The following is a 20,035-nucleotide window of genomic DNA, read 5'->3' as shown; positions in this document are numbered from 1 at the left end:
GGCAAAAGGTCGAAAAGTTCAAGGGGGCCGAATACTTTCGCAAGGCACTGATATATATATATATATATATATATATATATATATATATATATATATATATATATATATATATATATATATATATATATAAAATTTTATAATTTCGGCCTTTATTTTGATAGGAAAGCTGAGGAAATGAAAGGGGAGAGAGAATGGGGGAATGACATGCAGGAAAGGGTCGCAGGTTGGAGTCAAACCTCTATATTTACCAAGTGAGCTATCCGGGTCTGTTATTGTTGTTGAAAACAAGTGAAGGAGCTTTCTCAGAGAGAGAGAAAAAAAAAAAAAAAAAAAAAAAAAAAAAAAAAAAAAAAAAAAAAAAAAAAAAAAAAAAAAAAAAAAAAAAAGAGATTTAATATATCCTAGGCTATTTATTTCAGATAACTTTCATTTACATGTGTTGCAGCTGTATATTTTCAAACTGGTAAAGGAAACCCTGTCTTTGCATTTTATTTTAATCACATCTGTTTTAATAAAATAGCTTGTGAAAAGTGACTGACTTAAAACTGAACATTTAGCCCACTTTGTAAAAAAAACTGAGTTATATATCGTGTATTTTTGCCATTCAGCACTAATGGCGACGCAAGGAAAAATTTGGGTGCACCTAAATTTTGTGCTGGTGTACCTAAATAAAAAAAGTTAGGTGCACCAGAGCAACCAAGGCAAAAGGAGATATATATATATATATATATATATATATATATATATATATATATATATATATATATATATATATATATATATATATATATATATAGATATAGATATATATATAAAGACAACAAACTGACGAGACCGCTTTGGTTGGCCCCGTGGATGGGAAATTTTATTATAAAAAACGAACGGATGAAGGGTCGATAAGAGCATGGTTGTGTGCAAGCTATGCAACAAGGAAATCGCATATCACCGCAGCACATCGAGCCTCAAGTTAGGGCTGGGCGATATATCGATATAAACAAATATATCGATATATTTTTAAATGAGATATGGAATTAGACCATATCGCATATATCGATATAGTTCAAATGTGATCCTTGCTCCCATAGATATGTCGCCGTGAGGTTCTAAACATACGTCAAAACCCGCCGCCATCTTGGAACAGGGGTCCGAAGCATTCAGATCAACGCTAAAGATGCCGGACTTTTGTACTGCTTAATTATGTTCGATAGAGGAAATGAAAAGAACAAACCCGCAATGGATAACATTTAACAGGTGACAATGTGTTTTATGATTATATATACGCCTTCGACCAGCAATCTGAGCTCGGGCGGCGGAGACGCCCGTGGCCGAGCCGCGCGTCTTCTTCCCGGGCAAAAACACAGCTTCGCCTCGCTGCTGCGCGGTCCCCGCTGATCCAGGATCGGACCAGCCAAAGACAGAGTGGTGATCGGTAGGATCTTAACGTAGTCAGGGACGAACTGTATGTCGATATCGGCGGAAAGTTCCACTAAGTTTGCCGGCGGCAGGCGGACTGAAAGAAGCTACAGCGGGGCAGCGACCGTCTGCGGCTGCAGGATCTGGAGCTCAGTGCCCGTTAAAATTACATGTAACGCATAAATACATACAGAAATAAATAGTGGAGGAATGAGCCTGGACATTTCAGTCTGTTTAAACTTCACCTTGAAGCAGAAACTCTTAGTTCAGAAGGGTGAAGTTTCCGTTTGGACTCAGATCTGTGAACCGATCATAATAAATATTCTTTGTATTAACACATTAATTAGTTTCTTTGTTTTGTAGTCGATAGTTAATCTTTTAGTTTACTTAAGTGGAAGCAGTATCAAGTGGAAGAATGGGACTATAACCTAGGCTTACAGGCATGAGGCATTACATTTTTAACAAAGTAGATTATATTAATATCAAAAGCTTAATTGACCTTTGGAACGAATCACAAATAGCCTATGGAGCTTTGATTTCAAAAAAGTTACTCCTGTTATACAGTATTTAGGTTTACATTTTATTGTTATTTGAACAGCTGAGCATTTAATCATGAATCAGGTGAAGAAACCGGTTTATTATTTATTTGATTTTGCAACTGTTTCTATGAAACTACTTGTGACATGTCATATTTGATTTGGGCTTTGACTGAACATTTGCTCTCAATTCGCGGAAAAAAATATCGGGATATATATCGTATATCGATATTCAGCCAAAATATATCGGGATATGACTTTTGGTCCATATCGCCCAGCCCTACCTCAAGTATCACCTCAACGCAAAACATTTAGCAGCTAGCCTGGACGTTAGCCCGACTCAAGTACAAGGACCCACACCCAACCCACACTCCACCAGATGACTGGTTTAAGGACCAGGGTAACTAAGTCCACGTCTGAAAAAATAACCAACGGCCTGACTCACTGGATTTCTGAAATGTACTATATTTCTAAATATGCTATTGCTACACTTAATGGCAAAACTTGCACTGGTCTGCTGGACTTGGTTGAACAAAAATAAACAATATTTTGTTGCTTAAGCTTATGTATTCAGTCATTATTCAATGGTATACTTAAAATTCCATGTGAAAAAAATTACTTCTCACTGTTCTCAGGTCAAATATTTATGCAATTAATTAATTACAAAGCCTCTAATTAATTAGATACATTTTTTTAATCGAGTCCCGGCCCTAATATATATATATATATATATATATATATATATATATATATATATATATATATATATATATATATATATATATATATATTTTAGTGCTGTCAAACGATTAAAATATTTAATTTGATTCGCGAAAAAGGAGCACAAAATGGTGAAAACAATCACTGGGTGGGAAAAGGGTCTTTTACAATTACAGTGAATGCACCACTAGGCTTGCGAGGCGAGCAACATAACATCATGACTGTGTTTTTCAGACAACGGCAGCTACAGTCCGGTGTTGGAAACCTCTCCGTTGAAATACAGTAGGGCTACAGCTATCGATTCTTTTTGTAATCGATTAATCTAGCACTTTATCGATCGGGTAATTTTTTTTTTGCGTTTTTAAACAACCCAAACTAGGGAAAAAAACAATATTTTCGAAAAAAGCAACATTTGTATTGCCTACATTGCTTACAATATCATCTCTCAAATTTTATATATATATATATATAAAATACACACACACACACACACTTGGGGTGGGCGATATATATCGTCTACGATAATAGTTATTGTTGTGTTAACGATGTGCAAATTGACATCATCGAGTATTTAAATTACTTAGAAAAAAAACACTTCAAAACACGCATTGGAATGCTATACATTATATAATGTCAACAAAGATGGCAGCGCGCAATTGTGCAGCGATATTAGCTCTCCTGTCGGTGTATATTTAATAAGTACAGCTACACTGAACTAATCGATACAGGACTACGATACAACACAGCCATTACAAGAGCCTTCCAGGCGGCTCATAACATCCTGGAGGACATAGCCAGACCGGGCGCTCCGTGGACTGTTGTCCGCAGCTAGCAGGCCGAACTAGCTACCGGCAGGATCGAGACAAGAACTCCGGCAAGACCAGAGGCGGAGGACTGCATTTTTGTGCATAATGAATGGAGTACCAACCGCAGGATCGTTGCCTAGCACTCCTCACCTGACCTGGAAGCCCTGTCAGTAATATACAGGCCATTTTATTTACCAAGAAAACAGCACACTGCCGTCTACATAGCCCCCGATGCTAACGTTAGCACAAGTTTGGCTCACTGCTAACCATGGTGAACAAACTGCAGCAAGGCATCCTTAAAGTCTGTACTCCCCATCATTTTCCAGCATGTAGATTGTGCTACTAGAGGGAAGAACACACTAGACCATGTATACTTTAATATCAAGAAAGCATACAGAACTGCGCCTCTTCCTCACCTGGGCCAGTCAGATTACATCCAACTACTGATCACAGCATAAATCCCGGTCAGAAGGACTATACAGCCAAGTACAAGGACTATCAAAACCTGGCCTGATACTGCCCTATCCAAGCTCCAGGACTGCTTCCAATAAGGACATGGTTGTGTGCAATATGCTACAGAACAAAGCCCTTTGTTAATTATTAGGATGTCATCTTGCTTGTATGCTGCACAATTTACATTACAGCAGAGGTGTACAACTGAATGTTTACTCAGAGTTCAATGTTCCTACACTAGTTCAATTAGTATTAGTATTTCAGGTCTTTGAATTGTTTTTACTTGAATACTTCAGTGTTTCCCACACAGACTAATGTGTGGCGGTCCGCCTCACTATCAACACCGGCCGCCGCACATTGCGTTTAGTTATTCATTTTTTGTTTTTTAAACGCTTTTTTTAACACGTTCTTCTGCATTTCCTTTCCCTGCTCTCCTCTGTCTCTCTGTCACGTGTCTCGCTCACACACACACAGTTTGGTGTTTTTAGCCCCCAACGTCACCTTCCAGGCAGATAGATAGATACACACACACACACACACACACACACCAAGTGTTGAAATTAAATAATCGATGCATTGCATCGCGGACACAGACGATGCTGCATGCATGCAGTGGCCCACCATAATCGATTATAACGCAATGACGTTGCTCGTTAATTTTCCGGCCGCGGCATAAACATTCAAATGAAAAATAACATTAGCCTAGCTAACCCGTTTCTCTCTCAATCTCACACACACACACACACACACACACACACACACACACACACACACACACACACACACACACACACAACAGCTGAGCGGAGACACAGGAGAGCTGAGAGGATCGCAAATCGAGAAGAGGAAAGAAAACACTGAGAAACACAGAGAGACACTAAAATAGTTAGCTTGGAAACGATCTAAGTGTAATAACGAAGCTAAAGAGGTGTAGCTACACTACGGCACTTTTCCTGTCTAACAGCAGTGGTTTAGAACAAACGTTGTGCTAGTGTGCCTGGCTAACGTTAGAGCTAACAGACTAGCTAAAGATGGAGCTAACAGCGGAGAGTTGCTGGTTCGGAGGACGCTGATTTTGGACTGGAGAGGACGACAGCGTGTTTCCCTGCTGAAGATGACTTTGCTGTAGCTGGTGACTTTTTATGTTTGAGCTGTGTTTCTTAGACTACCAGCTAACTGTAAATTGGATTTCTGTGTGTTTGCTTCACTGAAGATAACGTCCTGCTGGCTGCTGCACGTCCACATGAGCCCGCAACTTTTTTGTTTTGTTTTCCTCTCGGTGTGTGCGGGTGCGTGTGGGTGGGTGGGTGTGTGTATTAACACGGTGGTTTAACAGGGTTTGAGTAAAGTTTACATTGAAACTGCTGTAAGGAGGAATAATTTTGTGTAGCTGGAGTGTTATAAGTGGAAACTGATAGAGAAACAGGTAAAGGGGTAGTTGTGTGTAATATCATTTGAAGAAAAATTGCAGTTAGCATATTTGAAGGGTGTGATGTTTTTTTGTTATTCAATCTAACGGCTAAATGTTATTTATACATTTAAGTTATTGTTCAGTAAACAGTACCTTTTTTGTTACAGAGTTGTCTGGGGTTTTCCAATACAGCACAATAGATTTGCTGGCTAAAAGTAGGGTGGTATATGACTAATCCAAAATAGGTAAACCTTCGTGGTAGCTACCTTAAAGAAATGAACCCAAACACTTCATCATTCCAGTCTAAAATTATGTATTGCAGCTTGGGCATTGCACTTGACAATGCAAGTTTGTCAAGTCAAATATCCTATATGGCTTTAATAGAAAAATTTATTTTGAAGCATCTTGATGCATCGAGATAGAATACCTGATAATCGTAATCGAATCGGGAGATCAGTGAAGATTCACACCTCTAACACACACACACACACACACACACACACACACACACACACACACACACACAAAAATGGTGTATTTTTTTTACAGCGCACAGAGAGGAGCTGCATCCATAGACAGTATATAATGGACCAACAGACCCCGTTGTTCTGGACGGAGACCAGTGAAGGCTATTAGAAGCACTTTTCGGGTGATCTCTTGCTTTACTTGCGACCTCAACTGAGAGATATGTGAAAATGTGGCATGGAACGTGCGTCTGAAAGTTGTAAGTCACTGTGGTAGCTGTGCCATCATTCCCAATCTTGCAGAGACAGAGAGCTTAGGTTTATATGTAAGGATGATAAGATAGGCATAGTAATTATTGCTAACTAAAATGCTAGTTAACATTAGTAATTAAACCTAAACATGGTCATGTTCGGTAAACTGCCACTGCGAGCTTCTTCTGTACTATATCGGTAATTCCTCTACTATGTGACACAGTCGTTAGCTTATTTTTTACACAAAACCGCTCCTGCTACGGAGTAGGGATGCACCCGCCCGAATATTGTTACCGGCCGAAAATGGCCGCAAAGGGCGCGCATTTTGGGTTTCGGCGAATAATCTTTTATCACCGAACAATACACCGAAAATGTTGTGATGACGCAAACAGAAAACGCGACCACCGTGTGTCAGTACCGATCCGTTCCACCTGCAAAGTGTCTCCTAAGCAAAGAGGTTGAGACGGACCACGGACTGAAAACAATGAAAGAAACTCTTGCGCGTAGAGTCTGCGCACCGTTTCGGTGAGATCTGTTCGGATCCTCTGCACACCTATCGCGACTCGTACTTGATCCGCGTTATAAAGACCATTACTTGGATGCGGAAATAAAGCAGGGCCACGAGAAATGATCCAGGCGCGATGGATGCGGAAAACCTGCGTGGAGACGAGGGAGCAGCGCGCCACCGCGCAGGAGATCAGAAGCGCCAGAAAAAAGACTTGTCTCGCTGCACCAGATGAGGGGCATGCACCCTCGTTGTCTGATATGTTCAGTGAAATCCTGCAAGAAAGTGCCTCAATTAATAATAATAATAATAATAATAATAATAATAATAATAACAATAGGTAAGCTATTCTGTTCTTAGGCTACTGTATACTGTATGTGACTATCAGATTGTAGCCATATTTCTGCTAGATATTTTTTTAATTAAACTTTAATATTAATTTATACAATTGCAATGCCTTGATTTTAGTAAAGTTAGTACACAGTCATAGCCATAAATGCAATGGTACTAATAATTGGCTTAATTTCTTTCGGTGTTTCGGTTTCGGTTTTCGGTCTTTGTTTCCTCTTTTTTCGGTTTTCGGTTTCGGCCAAGAATTTTCATTTCGGTGCATCACTACTACGGAGCCATAACGTGAGGTACAAGGTAATGGAGCCTTTTATATATTGTCGTGTTTCTTTAGAACTAAACAATGGACAAATAGAGTCTTTAAATGCTTCAGATGTAAAGTTATTCGCTGTCAAGTGACGTCAAAATGAATGCTAGTCAGTGGAATGCTAACAGGAGATGATACCTTTGTAGCATCAAAATGGCGCCATAGGAGGTTCGAGTTCTGAAGCGAAACTTACCCCCATGGCTGCATCCAGCCCCTCCAGGGCTCTAGAGGTCGCGCAATTTGGTACGTAAATCAAGTATGTAATTGAATAGGCCTAAGATTTTTCCTAGGTCGGCTGGTGCACTCTACGTCGCTGCGATTCGCTGCCTCTCAACGCGAACGCAATGTGGTTTATATGGATATGGTTTAATGTTGCGTTACATGACCCACTCCTTCTGTAAAGCCGTGCCTGTGTTTGGATCTCTCCTCGGGGCCTCCGGGCCGGCTCACCTGCAACATGGAGAGACACAGCGCCGCCAGTCCACATGCTGACATAATTCTCGGTTTTAATTGTTATTAACACAGCTGGTTATATTGTTAAGTATGAGAGGGAAACCTGTATTTGTGTATCCGGTGCGTAACTTTTATTCCGGCATCGTAATACGCGCCGAAATTCACAGAAGAAGTTATTAATTAGAAGTAACTTCAGTTCGTTTGAGTAATAGCATGTGAGGCAGCCCCTGCGGACCTGGGCGATAGACCATGGCCACATTATCATAGTTCATAAAAATGCACGCGCGAGTGACAATACAGACATTTCATAGCCTACACAAGACATGTGTAACGCCGCTGACCCGCATTCGACCCGTGCTGGACCCGCTCATAATGAGTCAGCTGTCACTCCAGTCCATCGCACTCCCCCTCTCTCCCTATATGAGCTACTGGGCTATCCGGGTCTGTTATTGAAAACAAGTGAAGGAGCTTTCTTATTTATTTTTTAATATATCCCAGGCTATTTATTTTAGATAATTTACATGTGTTGTAGCTGTATATTTTCAAATTGGGAAGGAAACCCTGTCTTTGCATTTTATTTTAATCACAATCCATTTTAATAAAAGAGCTTGTGAAAAGTGGCTTTGACTTAAAACTGAACATTTAGCCCACTTTGTAAAAAATATATATTAGATATATATTGTGTATCACCATTCAGCCGAAAAATACAGAGATATGATTTTTAGTCCTGGACTAGTGGAAGATCTGATAAGAATCCGTGTGGAGGGGCCCAGCTTGGAGAATTTCGATGCTAGGGAGTGTGGCAAGCTGGTTTAGCCAAGGCCAAAAGGGGAAGAAGGCCAAATTACAGGTGTTGGCCATCTGAGGGGCATTTGACAGCAAGGGGGGACCCGCTATAAGACTTTGAGTACAGTATAATTGTGCTTCAAATAAAAAATAAAAAAATGTACCAACTCCTTATCCTTGTTTCAAAAAAAATTGACATAATATATATATGAATGTATATGGAGTGTGATTAAAAAGGTGACCTTGAAATTGTGGCGTTAATGGCGACGCGAGGAAACATTTGGGTGCACCTAAATTTTGTGCTGGTGCACCTAAATAAAAAAAGTTAGGCGCACCAGTGCGACCAAGGCAAAAAGTTAGTCTGGAGCCCTGCCCTCCCCCTCGTGAAGTTGCGTGCCGTGTGCATGACACCGTCAATGTTGCACTTGCTCAGACAGGCTGTCGTTACGTTAGTTGCTAGTGTTCTTGCCGTGGGATTAAGTGTACTAAAAAAAACTTTGAAACACCGCGGCCATGCTGCTGTGAAAGCTCCCCGAACGTCATTTATCGGTCCAATTGTTACCCCTCTCAGCGGCAGCTCCTCCACTCCATATCTTTATAACGGAGCTAACCCGGAGCTAACCGCTAATCAGAGCTAATCATTGCCAACCAAGCATTCAGTTCTGCGTGCCTGTATCCATTAACTGCATGTATGGACTCGAGCCCGAACAAAACCCTTAATTTCATTAAAATGGCTGTAAACGTTTTAAACTTCAACTCAGAGTTGTTTGAATGACAGAAATCAGCTCAAGGTACGGCGTAGCGTTAGAGTGCCAAGTTCATGCTTTCTCTGCGGAGTGCAGACTGATTTGCTCTCGCGAGTCATGTGACCAAATTGCAGCCTTTGCAATTAGGAAATCGTGTTTTAACATATCGCGATATTATTGCAAATGCAATTAATCGTTCAGCCCTACGGCCGATCCAGTTGTTTTTCCCTCCGCCGCAGCACCGGGATCCTTGTTAACTGAGTACCCTTCTCACTCATGGTAGTAACTTTATAACACAACTAGGCCTGTCACGATAACAAATTTTGCTGGACGATAAATTGTCCCAGAAATTATTGCGATAAACGATAATATTGTCGTTGAGAGACCAATTTGCATCTTAGGTCCGGGACACATTAACCCGATTATCGGCAGTGGGACAGTCTGGCGAGGTCAGTGACTCAAATCTGTTCAGTGTGTCCCGTGCCCTCGTCCGTCTGGGGGGCTGTCGGCGTTCATTTTGGCCGACCTGACATGTTCGGTCGGGGGGCAGGGACATTCTGAACACACACACACACACACACACACACACACACACACACACACACACACACACACACACACACACACACACACACACTGTCTCCACCGCCTCCACCTGCAGGTTGTCAGCTGTGTGGTTTGAAATGAAAGGGAGAAAATGGGACGCCGAGTAACACGGTTGACATCGCTCATATACTTTTTAGTTTTTTGACGGCACCTTAACTGCAAAGTGCTGCGGGAAACCCTGCCCCAACTCTCAACTAGCGTTTTCTGTCTCCGTCTCTCTCTCCGCCAGGAGTCCCGCCCCCACAAAGACCATGCGACTGACAAGAGGGTTCACTCCTCGTTACGCTAAGGAACCGAGAGTGGTCCTCCAGTCTCTCTGGTAGAGAGAGACGAGAAAAACAAACAAGCATGCAAATGGAAATTATTGCGGCCGGAAAAATTATCAAGCTCATTTTTTTTATCGTGCAATTAATTGATTTATTGACTATCGTGACAGGCCTAAACACAACAATTAATAACCCACACCTAACTCTCTTTCTGTTGTTGCCCGTCGCTCTAACGTTACTCGGCCGTGCTAACGTTACAGTGCTAACATTACTATGCTAACGTTAAAGACATGTCACTTCAAGCATGCAGCGGACCAACATTATGAACGCAATAACAATCCCCCTATGGTCCCGCTACAGACCGTTGAGAAAGACGGGTTCAGAGCAATGATTAAAACACTGGATTTAAGATGTCTTGCCTCGCTGAAATACGTCCACCAACCTACTAACATTATTCAAACACCGAAGGAGGCTGACAGCGGAGCTAAGTTCAGTCACCCACTACAACCACACTACAACAACCTAACTTACCTGTGGCCAAGGTGGTGTTTATACAACTAGCTAGCTTTGAAAGGGAAACAATGTTAAAGTTGTCTGTATGTGCAGGCTATTCATTTGATTTGAGTTTATTTTACTACTTTGCACAATAAAAATAGTTTAGCTTCTAGGCCTAAAGTTATTGTATAATGTCATGGAGCCAAACCCTTTAGTAATCAAAGCTTTTAATAAACATGATGCCATTAAAATGTTTGTGATATTCTATGTACTCCTGACTGTAGAATAAGCCATTATCAACTTATTTAAAGGTGGCCCATTATTGAAGGCCCATTATTGTTATTTATTTAAATTTATTTTAAGAATTTTAAGAAGTTTGATTACATTATATTTTGTTTTTTAAATAACAAATGAATAAGAATTCAATATATTACATCTATGTTATTTTGTCTTAGTTAGGAAAGTAATGTTGAGTTAGTAAAGGCTGGTGCCTTTAGTCTCTTCCACATGGTGGAAGCAAGGTGGAAGGTATACAGTTTAGTATTAATTCAGCAATGGTATCGGATCGGTAATCGACAGATACACAAAGCCCTGGCATTGGTATCGGGACTGAAAAAGTCGAATCGTTGCATCCCTAGCTGTAATCACATTATTAAATTCTGTGGCAGTAAAATTATGTTGCAATTTGATAGTACTTGCAAAAAAAATAAACAATCAATCAAAATTGGAGATGCATTTCCCGGTCAGTTGGTAAAAGATACACTTGGATTGCCCAAAAACCTCTAAAAAGGTGTAGACACATTTAGCCGACGGCCGACCGTTGACAGAAAACCCCGTCGATATGATCAGTCGCGTCCCCGAGGTCCAAAAAACTGCCACAGAACAGACCAAAAAGACGAGAGGAGACGAGACGTAATACATCTCTATAACAGCAGGCGGCGCTAATCTGTAATGTTGCCCAAGAAATGAAAACCGGCAGCTGATTGGACGAACGCGTCACATGGGTTTGTTTTCTCCGGAAATTCAAAGCCAGACTGTCATGGCGGCCGTTCAGAATACGATCTCATATTGTACTAAAATAGTTCACTGAAACATGTTTCTGAAAACATTTTAAGCGAGAAATAGGCCATGCAGTTGCTGAATCTGTCTTCATTTCAGCTCAACAAACGTCAGTTTAAAAGATTTGTCAGATTTTGAGAGACTCTAGTCACCTCATCCCGCTCGTCATTTCCGGGTGAGTTCCGACTGCCCTGCCGCCGACCGAACATGTCAGGTCGGCCAAAATGAACGCAGACCGCCCCCCAGACGGATGACGGCACGGGACACACCAAACAGATTTGAGTCACTGACCTCGCCAGACTGTCCCACGGCCAATAGTCGGCATGGTGTGTCAGCGCCCTAATGTGCAATAGATTTAAAAAGTTTTACTTTGTTGTCAAGCAGAAACACTGACTGTGGCCATATATTGCTGCAACATAATCAAAACTATTAACACAAACAACATTAAAGACTTTACTGACCAAATTCAGAATTATTTGAGGTAAAGCTTCTTTAGTAACTCTACTACTTAGCACCCGTGTTTTAAATACAATTTCCCCTCCTGGAATACTTTATACAGCTTTATTTGCCCACCCATTGTGACAGGATGTGTCTATGGCAAGTCATTTTTAGCATTTAATAGCTAGACTGGATATTTATTGTAGATTAGAGGTGTTGAAATTAATCAAATAATCGATGCATCTGGATGCGGACTAAGGCATGGATACCCGACCCGAGGCCGACGGGTCCCGGCGGTACCCGATGGGCCAGGCCGGGTTCGGACAGATATTTAAAAATGATGGTCGGGCTCGGTCATATCAGTGCGATAAGGCATTTGTTTTAAAATGGTGCTGCGGCTCCTTTTAAGAGAGCTGTGTGTGTGTGTGTGTGTGTGTGTGTGTGTGTGTGTGTGTGTGTGTGTGTGTGTGTGTGTGTGTGTGTGTGTGTGTGTGTGTGTGTGTGTGTAGAAGAGAGAGAGAGAAAGAGGAAGCAGACGTGTTGTAGATGCAACCGGAGCAGAGTTAGTAGTTATTCATGTTATAACGTCGGCCCTGGAGGTAACGAGTCTCCCCTGGTTTTCTGATCAGTCGGAAACGAAGCGATCAGGAAAGGTTAACCCATTGAACATGTTAACAGCTTATTAACGTGCACTTGTTGCCCCGTGTGCGCTGATGTGCTCATCTGTTGACATTTCCGAATGCCTTCCTACAGTTGCTTAACAAAAGCGGGCTTTCCACACAAACAAACGTAGCCTACATGTGTCATTAGTATGAGGAAAAAAAATTGATTTTAACTGTGTCGGGCTTGGACACAAATTTCTTAATACCAGTCGGGCTCGGGCCGGGTTCAGTCCCAAATTTCTTAATACCTGTCGGACGCAGGCCGGCCTCGGACAGAAAAATTCGGCCCGATCCGGACTCTAATGCAATCCAAGTGGAATAACGAAGCTGAAGAGGTGTAGCTACACTACGACACTTTTCCTGTCTAACAGCTGTGGTTTAGAACAAACGTACTAGTGTGCCTGGCTAAAGTTGGCGCTAACGGACTAGCTAAAGTTGGAGAGTTGCTGATTCGGAGGACGTTGATTTTGGACTGGAGAGGACGACAGCGTGTTTCCCTGCTGAAGAGGACTTTGCCGTAGCTGGTGACTGGTTTTCGTTTTTGTGTTTGAGCTGTGTTTCTTGGACTAACAGCTAACTGTAAGTTGGATTTCTGTGCGTTTGCTTCACTGAAGATAACGTCCTGCTGCACGTCCACATGAGCTACCATCCGGCCCGCAACTTTTTTTCTTTTTTTTCCCTCTCTCGGCGTGTGTGGGTGGGTAGGTAGGTAGGTGTGTGTTAACACAGTGGTTTAATAGGGTTTGAGTAAGTTTTACATTGAAACTGCTGTAAGGAGGAATAATTTTGTGTAGCTGGAGTGTTATAAGTGGAAACTGATAGAGAAACGGGTAAAGGGGTAGTTGTGTGTAATATCATTTAAAGAAATATTGCAGTTAGCATATTTGAAAGGTGTGATTTGTGTTATTTTTTTTGTTATTCAATCCAACGGCTAAATATTATTTGAACATTTAAGTTATTGTTCAGTAAACAATACCTTTTTTGTTAAATAGTTGTCTGGGGTCAGTTATTCCAATACAGCACAATAGATTTGCTGGCTAAAAGTAGGGTGGTATATGACTAATCCAAAATGGGTAAACCTTCGTGGTAGCTACCTTAAAGAAATGAACCCAAACACTTCATCATTCCAGTCTAAAGTTACGTATTACAGCTTGGGCATTGCACTTGACAATGCAAGTTTGTCAAGTCAAATATCCTATATGGCTCGAATAGAAAAATGTTTTCTGATGCATCGAGATATCGAATCGAAGACCTGATAATGGTAATCGAATCAGGAGATCAGTGAAGATTCACACCTCTATTGTAGATATCCCTATATATCTATGTATCTTAAATTAAAATTATGACTAGTAACAATTGAATTGTAGATATCTGAAATTAAAAGTTCTTCCTAGTAAGAACTGGTACTACAGCGATCTAGAATGTTGATTCTGGATAGGAAAAATGACATTGTGGATATCTGAAATTAAAAAACCCAATACACATGAATGACAAAAGTGATGTAATTTGTCCTAGGACGAATGACTTTGTGGTTATCTGAAATGACAATTGTGGCTATGAAGAATATAATTGTGGATATCTGAAATGTTCTTTTTGACTAGGAAGAATTGAATTAGCGACACCTGCAATAAATATCCAGTCTAGCTAATAAATGTTAGGCTGCCACTTATTCTTTTTAAGAATTTAAATTTAGTTTTGACTACTACAATCAAAGTGGTAGATATCTTGAAAACAATTTCTACTAGTAAGAATGTTATCGTGGATATCTTTTAGCACCATTATGATTAGTGACAATATAATTTTAACTAGGAGAAATGCTATTATGGATATCTAACATGTAATTACAGATAGGAGTGTGGTTCGATTGAATGTTAAACGGCTTGCCATGTGTGTCGAACTAATGAGTGCCTTGCCATAATCTAGAAAAGTTCTTAAAACAAGTTTCACATGCTGTAATGTATGTTTCTCTAAACAAAAGGCCACATTATACTTTGAAGTTTATATAGGGCTTGCGCAAAGAACAGTCGGATCAATGGGGACTGATGGTTAACGTTATTTGCATTCTTGTTTGCAATCCATGGCTACAGATTTGTACTAAAAGAAAAAAAGTTTGGCGTCTTTAGTGTGGTTAAGTCGCTGCTGTCCGCGTGCTTGGTACCCTCCAATTTACAGTGTTAGCCTTCTGTTAGCTTCTCGTTAACCGACGAGTGTCTGGTGTAACGTCAACGTTATTAAAACTCATTTTGTTGCCTTGCTTCAACAACAGAATTCGGTTGGAACTCACAATAAATCCCCGCCTACCAATTATCGTTATCTGTATTGTGGCGAGGATTGATGTGGTGGAGACGAGAAAAGTACCCGGGTTAGCTAACACATTAGCCAATTAGCTTAGCATACCGAAATGCAATAGCAATAGCTCGAGCTACCAGCTAATTTGCTAACGCGCGCGCATCAACAGCAATGGCACCATAAAGTGACTTCAAGGTGCAAGTTGAGACAAACGTCGCAGTATGATAAGACATATAGCTAGCTAGTTCAGAACATGTAACCAACACCACGGAGGCGGCCTTGATGACCGTAACGTTAGCTATATCGGAATCAGACACAGCCGGAGGTCTCGGGTTCGACAGAAAACTGGTTAGCAAATTGCTACATCAGCCCACACAGTGAAGCTAGCTAACAGGCTAACGCTAACACCTTTGTTTTGCTTGGCTAACTCTAATTCATTTCAGAAAGTGATAACAAATATTTGGCTAACAACATTTACGTCATTTCAAAAACGCGTATGCTGTTTCTCAGACTACTGTTGTACTGTGCCACTTACTTGGAATAAAAACGTACTCCAGCTCGGTTCCATTGCAACACTTAGGCTAAAATCTGCAGGAAACCTACAAGGAATCTACAACAAAGCAGCTAAACATGGTAGCTACAACTTCCTGTAACCCCTAGGGCTGAACCAAGTCCAGTGGACTTTTTTGGGCGTTTGGATTTTTACAAGACATCTCATTTCAAATATTTCCAGTTCCATTACAACCCCCTCTTCAAATGATTAAATATAAATAAATAAAATGAAACAAAAATACGAGATAAAAAGTGATGGAAGTAGTACTCCGATCCTTAAGAAAAAAAGATAGAAATATGCATTGAAAATGTTAGGCTACTTAAGTATGTAAGTAACCAATCATCAGGAAAATGTACTTAAAGCTGGCTATTAAAAGTAAAAGTAGCCTACTCAATGCAGAAAAATCCTCACATTTTAGAAACTGGAAACGATCAAAACAGTTCTGTCAATTAACTAAGTGTTTAAAGCTAATCATTTCAGCTGTACCTGTAGGCCTGGAAATTGTTGTGTATTTTAATATATAATACAACATTGTATAAACAACATGCGTTTTGCAAAAAAAAAAAAAATTGTAAAGTAACTAGTAATTAAAGCTGTCAGATTAATGTAGTGGAGTAAAAAGTATAATATTTCTCTCTGAGATGTAGTGTCTGAGTAGAAGTAGAAAGTGGCATGAAAATAAAAGACTCAAATAAAGTACAAGTAGGCGTACCTCAAATTTGTTAAGTACAGTACTTGAGTAAATTGCTAAATTACTTTCCACCACTAGAGATCAATATTTTCTCGTTATGTGTTCAATTCCGTTTTAAGAAATATATAAATAATCTGTTCCATGGGCTACTGTCGATTTAGTGAATAATGAGTAAAAACCTGAGAAATATAAGTTTCATCTCAAAACGTGCAAAAGAGCAAACTTCAGGCACTCCCGTAGAGAAATGGGAGTAGGTAATATATAGGTAGGCCTATACAGGTAAATTTAGCGGGGGTGAAATAATACACAATCAACGAGGAAAATATTATTAACGTGCTCTAAAATGTTAACAAAGCAGAGCTGCTGTTGGATAGACAGCTTCATTTGAAAGTGTGTCTGCAGAGACGCTTGAGAAACAGCAACTTAACTTCATTGTGATTATTTCAGAAGCTAAAGGCCTAGTTCTGTTCCCTCGTTCAAGTTTATAACTACAGTTAGTTTTGCTGCTTAAACCATACAATATGTATTTTTCTGCCGCTAGGAGTCTCTCAATCAAAACAATGGATGGTAATCAAGGACTTTTGATGATGTTGTGAAGTTTCGTGGAATTATGGGAATTGTAGTTTTCATTGTCAAACTCCATTGCTGATTAGAAATGGATATGTTCCGTTCCATTTATTAAAGGTGCTCTAAGTGATGTGACGTGTTTTTTAGGCTACAAGCTGGGCTGTCTTCAGAGACCGTGTTTTTTTACAGTCTGTTCAGGGGACAGGCAGCAAGCTGATAGGGAGGAGATGTTTGCTGTATGTGACAAAAAATGTTGTAGCCTAAAAAATCCAATCCAATCCACCTTTATTTATAAAGCACCTTAAAAACAACACTGTTGACCAAAGTGCTGAACACAGTCTATGAATAAACAGTAACATACAACAGAGGCACAACACAAAAATAATAAAACAATAAAAATAAATACAGCAATACAAAACAAATGCGTCACATCACTTAGAGCACCTTTAAGAGAACTGGATTAGAACTAGATACAGCGTTCGCATTCATTGTCTTAAATATTCACTAACGTTAAAGGGGTGATAGAATGATTATACAGGGTATTTCACATTGTTCCTTATGGTCTCCTAATGGGGTATGTAACATTGGTTGGGCTGGAAATTGTATTGGCCCTTATGCATCCCTGTGTTTTGGCCCTATTTGTAACAAGAGCTTTTCTTCCAAATATGGTATGCTCATGAATATTTAGATGAGCTGCGCGCTGATTGGTTGAACGAATTGCCATACGCACACATTAGAGACGCACGCTGATTGGTTGAGCGAATCGCCATACACACACATTGGAGCGCGCCGATTGGTTGAGCGAATTGCCATACGCACACATTAGAGACGCACGCTGATTGGTTGAGCGAATCGCCATACACACACATTGGAGACGCGCGCTGATTGGTTGAGCGAATCCCCAATACACACACATTAGAGACGTGACAGAATCTCATATTTCAGACACTGCAATGTTTCCTTACCAAATTCACTTCTGAGACTTTTTTATGCGAGAAATCAACTATATAAAGCTCAAATATGGGCCGTTTTCCGAAAATGTATGGCTAATTGCAAATTTGGTAAGACGTGTCGGACTTTAGGAGCTCCACACAGTCTGACGAGAAAGCGGCAGCCTGCTGGGCTCCATACCCAGGGCAAAGTCACCCTTTGTGGATACTGCACTACCGGGGCTCCGCGGCCAGCTGCCGGCATAACGATAATATATTTACGGTTTGAATTTCGTCACGCCACTTATATAACATCTACCCCAATGTCTTATAAAGCTAACCGTTGTGTCCAATTTGATCTTGAGGCATTTTTATGAACGCGAAGCATCTTGTTAGGATGAGCAGCTAGCTAGCTATATGTCCCATTCAAAACAATGGGAAACATTGCAGTTGGCTAGCTACACTTTCGGCATAACTATAGTATATTTACAGTTTGAATTTCGTCACGGCACTTATATCACAGCTACCCCAAGGTCTTACAAAGCTAACCGTTGTGTCCGATTTGAATTTAAGGTATTTTTATGAACTGAGGGGTCTTATTAGGAGGAGCAGCAAGCTAGCTATGTGTCCCATTGAATTAGGGTGACCAGATTTCCCGGAACTAAAACCGGGACACTTTGCGTGTGACCGTAGTGCTTGTGCAGACACACGCTTTTTAACGTGAACATGTGTCAACCCAGATCAGACACAGACAGTAACTTCATTATTTTGATCCTAGGCTCCTCGTCTAATAAGTGTTTTTTCCTGTGAAATTAACTAAATTGCAGTAACAGCCTTTTTCAGTTTAGTGTGAGATTTATGTTGAGATTTTTTCTAAAAAAGATTTTTTGAAGTGCTATTTATTCCAATAACAGCAAAGTAATTAAAATGATTTATTGAAAATTTTGAGCATTAAACTAATTTCCTAATTCTGGTGAATTTTTATGCACCTATTTCTACCTTTTTCTGAATCAATGTATGCTGCAAATAACTTTAGTTAAAGAGAAACAGATTACAATCCAAATATAAAAACATAATGGAATATATTGCAGTAAGGCTGTCAGGAATTCTGTATTGCTTTCAACTATTTATTCACCTTTGGATGGACTTTTCTAATTATATCTGAGACAGCACACATGTAGCCATATAGGCATAATTTACTCTTACCTCCTGTTTTGCGTATTTTGTTGGGGAAGTAACCTCCTTAATGTGCATATGACAATTATTCACCTCAATGATACATTCATTCATTTTAATTTATTAATAAACCCCTGGACTGTAATATTTCAGATGTTTGAGCAAGATTTCTGCTCAAAACTTTCAAATAAAATACAGTATATCTGTGTTCTCTGTGATTTGGAGGAGTCGTGATATTTTGAGAAAAATAAAGTGATAATAGGCTATTAGAAGAATAAGTCACAAGCTATATTTCAGAAAATAATCTATACCTGCACCATAGTCTGCTGTGCATTACGCGATTGCTCTGCTGATACGGTAGATCTCTGACCTTCTGACAGACACAGAGCCCCGTTTGGGTCTCTGGTCTCTGAATGAGACAAATAGTTTAGCTAGGGAAGTGGCTATACGCTGCTCTATGTCGGAGGTGGAAACCCGAAACTACAGAAATACATGGAGCACAAACGCAACACATCTGCCGCAGCATGTCCACAGCTGAGCGCATCCATAAACCTGAAGCTGCCCTCCATTTTACAGAGAGTGGACACTAAGCAACGCACAGGTCTGCTTCAGAGCTCCGTGTGTTTGAGTCTGAACCGTAGACTGGAAACGTCACGTCACGGGAACTTCAAACTAAATCATTAGTATTGCGCTCCTAAACTTTGTGTTGATGGCATCAATGTATTAGACTGATTTGGCTATGATTCCTTGGAAAACTTCACCCGGCTTTCACAGCTTTCCTCACGGAGAAATGGTTGCTAGGTGATAGCAACAAATACAGCATGGTCGGACCCCGCACAGTTCTATTCGCCTCGGAAAAATAAACTGGACAAAGTTACATTCGGGGCTACACTCAAAACATTCGGGGCTGAAGACACGGAAAATCGGCTGACGCCGCTCCTGGTGTAACATTTTAGCGTCCCGACTCAGGACAAGCAATTCAAAATCGGGACTGCCCCGGTCAAACCGGGACGTCGGGTCACCCTAAATTGAATGCAATGGGAAATGATTGCGGCTAGCTAGCTACACCTTCGACATAACTATAGTATATAGTATAGTATATTA

The 20,035-nt window shown here is 40.4% G+C and overlaps 1 protein-coding gene across 3 annotated transcripts in view; it reads right to left on the bottom strand.

Annotated features, from left to right (window-relative positions):
- The window catches only part of LOC120545596 (vascular endothelial zinc finger 1-like), a 53,547-nt gene extending 37,860 nt beyond the window's left edge, over nt 1-15,687 (bottom strand). For all 3 annotated transcript variants that reach the window (XM_039780101.1, XM_039780108.1, XM_039780117.1), the window contains exon 1: nt 15,551-15,687. In XM_039780101.1, coding sequence (XP_039636035.1) covers nt 15,551-15,583 — 33 coding nt within the window. In that variant the 5' untranslated portion in view covers nt 15,584-15,687. The remainder of the gene's footprint in view (nt 1-15,550) is intronic.
- Between the last annotated feature and the right edge of the window lie 4,348 nt (nt 15,688-20,035).

The sequence above is a fragment of the Perca fluviatilis genome, chromosome 2 (assembly GCF_010015445.1).
Source record: "Perca fluviatilis chromosome 2, GENO_Pfluv_1.0, whole genome shotgun sequence".
In the NCBI taxonomy this organism is placed as follows: Eukaryota; Metazoa; Chordata; class Actinopteri; order Perciformes; family Percidae; genus Perca; species Perca fluviatilis.
This window is presented reverse-complemented; position numbering and strand designations above follow the sequence as displayed.